The 4,338-nt window shown below is 42.5% G+C and overlaps 1 protein-coding gene across 1 annotated transcript; it reads right to left on the minus strand.

Moving 5' to 3' along the window:
- Positions 1–386: 386 nt before the first annotated feature.
- Positions 387–2,451, minus strand: LOC118418636 (ran-specific GTPase-activating protein-like). The gene has a single exon (XM_035824646.1). It carries the CDS (start codon positions 1,859–1,861, stop codon positions 1,232–1,234), a length of 630 nt encoding a protein of 209 aa, XP_035680539.1. The 5' UTR covers positions 1,862–2,451; the 3' UTR covers positions 387–1,231.
- Between the last annotated feature and the right edge of the window lie 1,887 nt (positions 2,452–4,338).

Genomic DNA, 4,338 nt, shown 5'->3' on the forward strand with positions numbered 1-4,338 from the left:
GTACTAGTCAAACAGGACCATTGACACAAACCAGGCTAGTACTAGTCAAACAGGACCATTGACTACATATCCACATATACCTGCAGTCAGGCTACATCAGTGCCAGACCCTGCCATGTGCCCCAAATGTGCAAAACCATGCCTGGAAGATTTCAGGAAGTTCTGTGCAAACATTGTTCCTATAGCTGGTCAGTATATAATTATCATGTGCTGTGAAGATCCCGGATAAAAGATGACGGCCAATGTTGAGTACAGATGTCGTAGTTTGACTTGGGTGGCATGGAGAATAGGGCAACCGCGCGAGAAGAGATGTTATGCATGTTTTCAAGTATTTGCAGTCGTTTTGAAACCATGTATTATCGCAACAAACGTGGCAAAATGCAGTAATGGAAAAGTTTAAGGTAATGAAAAAAGGTGTTGCAACTAATATGTTGTCTATCAAAGACACAGTCAAATATCCAAATCATTTGTTCACGGTCTAGGCATATTCAGGGACCGCTGACTCTCCACGTCGCCGATGGTAGCGGCTGGCGGTTTTACCCGCTCGCACGACCTGTCCACCCTTAATTGCCAGGCCTTGCGCAACCACGCATCAAGTGAGTAACAACAGGCAGCTGCACAGTAGCATAAGGCAAACCAGCAAAGATCATATCCCGTGAAAAATGCTACCGGTACCAACCTCAAAGCGGAATGCAAGAATGATCTTGAGGGTCTTGCCAGTCATTTATCTGATGTCTTTCCGGCAACATGAGCAAAGATGTGTATTGATAGCCGGGTTAGCAAAGAAGCCTGCTTTTGTATGGACTACGCAGAAAGTTACACTTGCAGGTTTCAGCAAAAGGTGCATTCTGCATTTTATGATCAGACCCAAGTGATTTTGCATCCAATGATGGCATACTACAAAAAAGAAAAAGACGAGAAGGAGACTTTGCTTGTGAAGCATGTCATTATTGGCGTTACTGAATTACTACCAACAGAAGAGTGCTAGTGGAGTGCAGGCTTTTGAAGATGAGGCCATCATGATTGAGGAGTAGGGACTCCCACTGGAGACTGCTACAAATATAAATCGTTATCGTTATCATTTTACAGTCATGGTTAAAACAAAGTGGATGATGAAAAGTATATCAACTCTGAAACGTTGTACATGTCCAGCCCACATCAATTATATACATAGCGTTGGTAGGAAACATAATTAATGGTATTCTAATGAACAGGTTGTCCAACTCCAAATTTTATAGAAGGCGGTGGGACATGTCCTTCATCTTGTCCTCAGGTTCTTCTTTCTTTGTTTCTTCTGCTTTCTGTTCCTGCTGTCTCAGCATTCTCCTCTCTAGATTTTTTGCCATCAGAGACGGTAAGTTCCCCGAGCTTCTCGGCAACCTCGTCGGAATCCTCTTCTTTTCCCGACTCTGTTCCACTGTCTGCCTTTTCCTCTCCTTTTGTTTCAAGTCTCTCTCTCTCACCTGGTCTTTAGCTTCATCAAATTTGCTCTTGAAATCGGACGCATTTTCTGCATTAGCGAATCTGATGGCTAACAACTCTGCCTTGGGTTCCTCGTCTGCGAAGTCTGCCGTCACGTTCCAGAACAAGGCCCGGTCACTGCCACAGTTCAGCTTGAACTCCATGTGAGGCGTGATGTAGTGGTTGGCACAGATCTTGATAGTTTTGTCTCTCCTCATGAGAACTCTTATTTTCCCCTGGTCTGTTTTGTGCTGTAAAATGTTGACATCTCCGACCCCTCTCTCTTTCCACTCTGCAGGGTCTGCTTCCGACGCGATCATCTGATAGCGGTACGATTTAACGCAGATGGTAAAGAACTGTTGTTTACATGTGTTTATATGCCGACAGAGTCTGAAAAACATACCAAGATCTTTCTTGAGAAATTAGGTAAGATTGAAGCCCTTATCGACGAGTTAAGCGTTGCTAATGTATGCATTGTGGGAGATTTCAACACTCGCCCAGAGGGAACGTTCGCTCCCCTTTTGTACAACTTTTGTAATGACAGAAGTCTTCATGTTAGCGACATAGAGTTACTTCCTGCTGACACCTTCACCTATATGAGTGATGCTCACAGATCTAGCTCGCTATACATGGCGACGAAACCAACAGGCCAGCAGAATAGATTATTTTCTAATCTCCTTTTCCATGCTCCCGAAGATATCCAACGCAAAAATAGGAAGCAAATTAAGATCAGATCATAACCTAGTGTCAATATCAATTACTTTGTCCGAATACCAGAGGGGTCGTGGTTATTGGAAATTAAATACAACATTACTATTCGACCCCAATTATATCAAAGAAACACGTGACTGTATAAATGACTTTCTAAAACATAACAAAGGCTCTGCAGAACCCCACATTCTTTGGGATACACTTAAATGTTGTATTCGAGGGCATTCCATCCGATATTTTTCTTGGAACTTTGGACATTATGGACTGTAACGGTAACAGGAATAAGTCTACGGAAATCCATCTGAAGAGAATGAAAAAACTGAACTACAAACTGAAGAGAAAACTAAAGCGATGGGATGACGCCTAGCCCAAACTGAAGGAGTGACTGGAGCTGGCACAAGCTTAAGTGAAAGATGCAGAAGCATCCCTAGATGATCAAAAACTTGCTACAGCGGCCATGGAAGGAATAGTGGCTGAGCTGGAGGCTCAGTTGTCAGAGAAGGAAGATAAGATACATGAGTTAGAAAAGCTCTGCAGCAGCCTGAAAACCCTTGAGAGTAAGACGAATGGAGTGTACTCTACAGAGGTTAGGCTGATATAATACCACTGACCGACTGGGTGTATCGGCTAACAAAGTGGAGGAAGTTGTGAGATCAGTATTAGACAACCTTTCTCCCTAATATTTGACATTAAGAGTACGCCTCTTCCTAAGAGAAGTCTAGCTCAAAGGATGAAGATGAAGGCACAAGTTCGTGGCCGATTGAAGACGCATCAGATACAAATTTCACTATAGAAGAAATACTGGCTTTGTGTAGGCAAGTTGAAAGTTGACTTGAAAATAACAGACTTTCACTAGCAACATACCGTAAAGGCGTAATTCAAGAAAGAATAAATGAAAATGACTGACAGTTACAAATGCAGTGGAACCTGATTCATTTGACTCATTTTTACAAGTTACCTGTATGTAATAACAAGGGAAAAGAATAACATGTATAAGTATCAATTAATCAGTGGGAAGACAAACGTTTGTACTGACGGTGACATTTCCCCAAATGTGAGGCACAGAGTACCTATTTCATCACAATTGCATAATACATTGAACCTTCTTTGTGAAGCAGAAGTACAAGGTGTAAGATTTGAATGTAAAGAAATAGTTTTCTTTAAAGCTGTTTGCAATGATAGTACCTGTTTTTTTGTGTGCAAACGTTATAACCGCAAATGCGTGGAAAAATGACTTTTCAAAACCACCCTAGCGAACATGGGACTTATGAACAATTCACTATGGACCATGGTCCTCTTTTCACCCACAGTAAGTCCAGCGGTCTGAAAATGGACTTACTCAGGAAGGATGGCTTTATAACCATGACCAGCTTCTCCTCCCATGGACTTACTGTGGACAGGCTGGATCTGTCACCCAGCTGCCCTGCTCAGTAGAGTCCCCTGTGTGCTTCTGAAGTTGTTTCTGGATTAGTAATGCCAGATGTACCATGTAATTGGGATAGCCACAAGACTCACAGTCTGTTTACAAGTTGTTATTGATGGTTTTGTGTGTTAGCCCCTTTTGTGCTCTTTTCCATTCCTGGTTGAAGAAGACCCACGAACATTAGCTTGTTACCAGGGTTGGATTGTTCCCTGGTTACATTCTTGGAGGTGGTTTGCATCTACTCTGCTTTTATATATAATCCTGAATTGGGCTGTTCACATCCATTCTATTTTGGAGGGGTACCTAAGAGTTTACAGGTTCTGTCCACAGTTAACTGGAAAATGCAACTCTGCACATGTATAATCCCTTAGGAAAGAAACTGTTTATTTGCCACACTAATGGCACACTAAACCAACACTTACCCAACCTGAGGTCACATGATGGATCAGGCCAGCAGTACCCTGATAGGTCATGTGACCTGGTCACTCCATACCAAGTCACAATGCCAAAATGAAACAAACCAAAGAATCTGTGCCTTTCTCCACCCTAAGATATAGACAAGGGAGCACTGACTAGAATCTAGGGCAAGTCATTCCCTCCTGAGTTGTGTTTAATTAGAAAGACATGGTCCTCTTACTGAGTTTCCCCCACATCAAAGGGAAGGGCTCTGACAGAGGGGTCATGAGGTCATGAAACTTCTAGGTCACTGAAAGGTCAGATTGCTATTATTAGATTAATCAAAGA

The sequence above is a fragment of the Branchiostoma floridae genome, chromosome 6, assembly GCF_000003815.2.
Source record: "Branchiostoma floridae strain S238N-H82 chromosome 6, Bfl_VNyyK, whole genome shotgun sequence".
NCBI classification, from domain to species: domain Eukaryota; kingdom Metazoa; phylum Chordata; class Leptocardii; order Amphioxiformes; family Branchiostomatidae; genus Branchiostoma; species Branchiostoma floridae.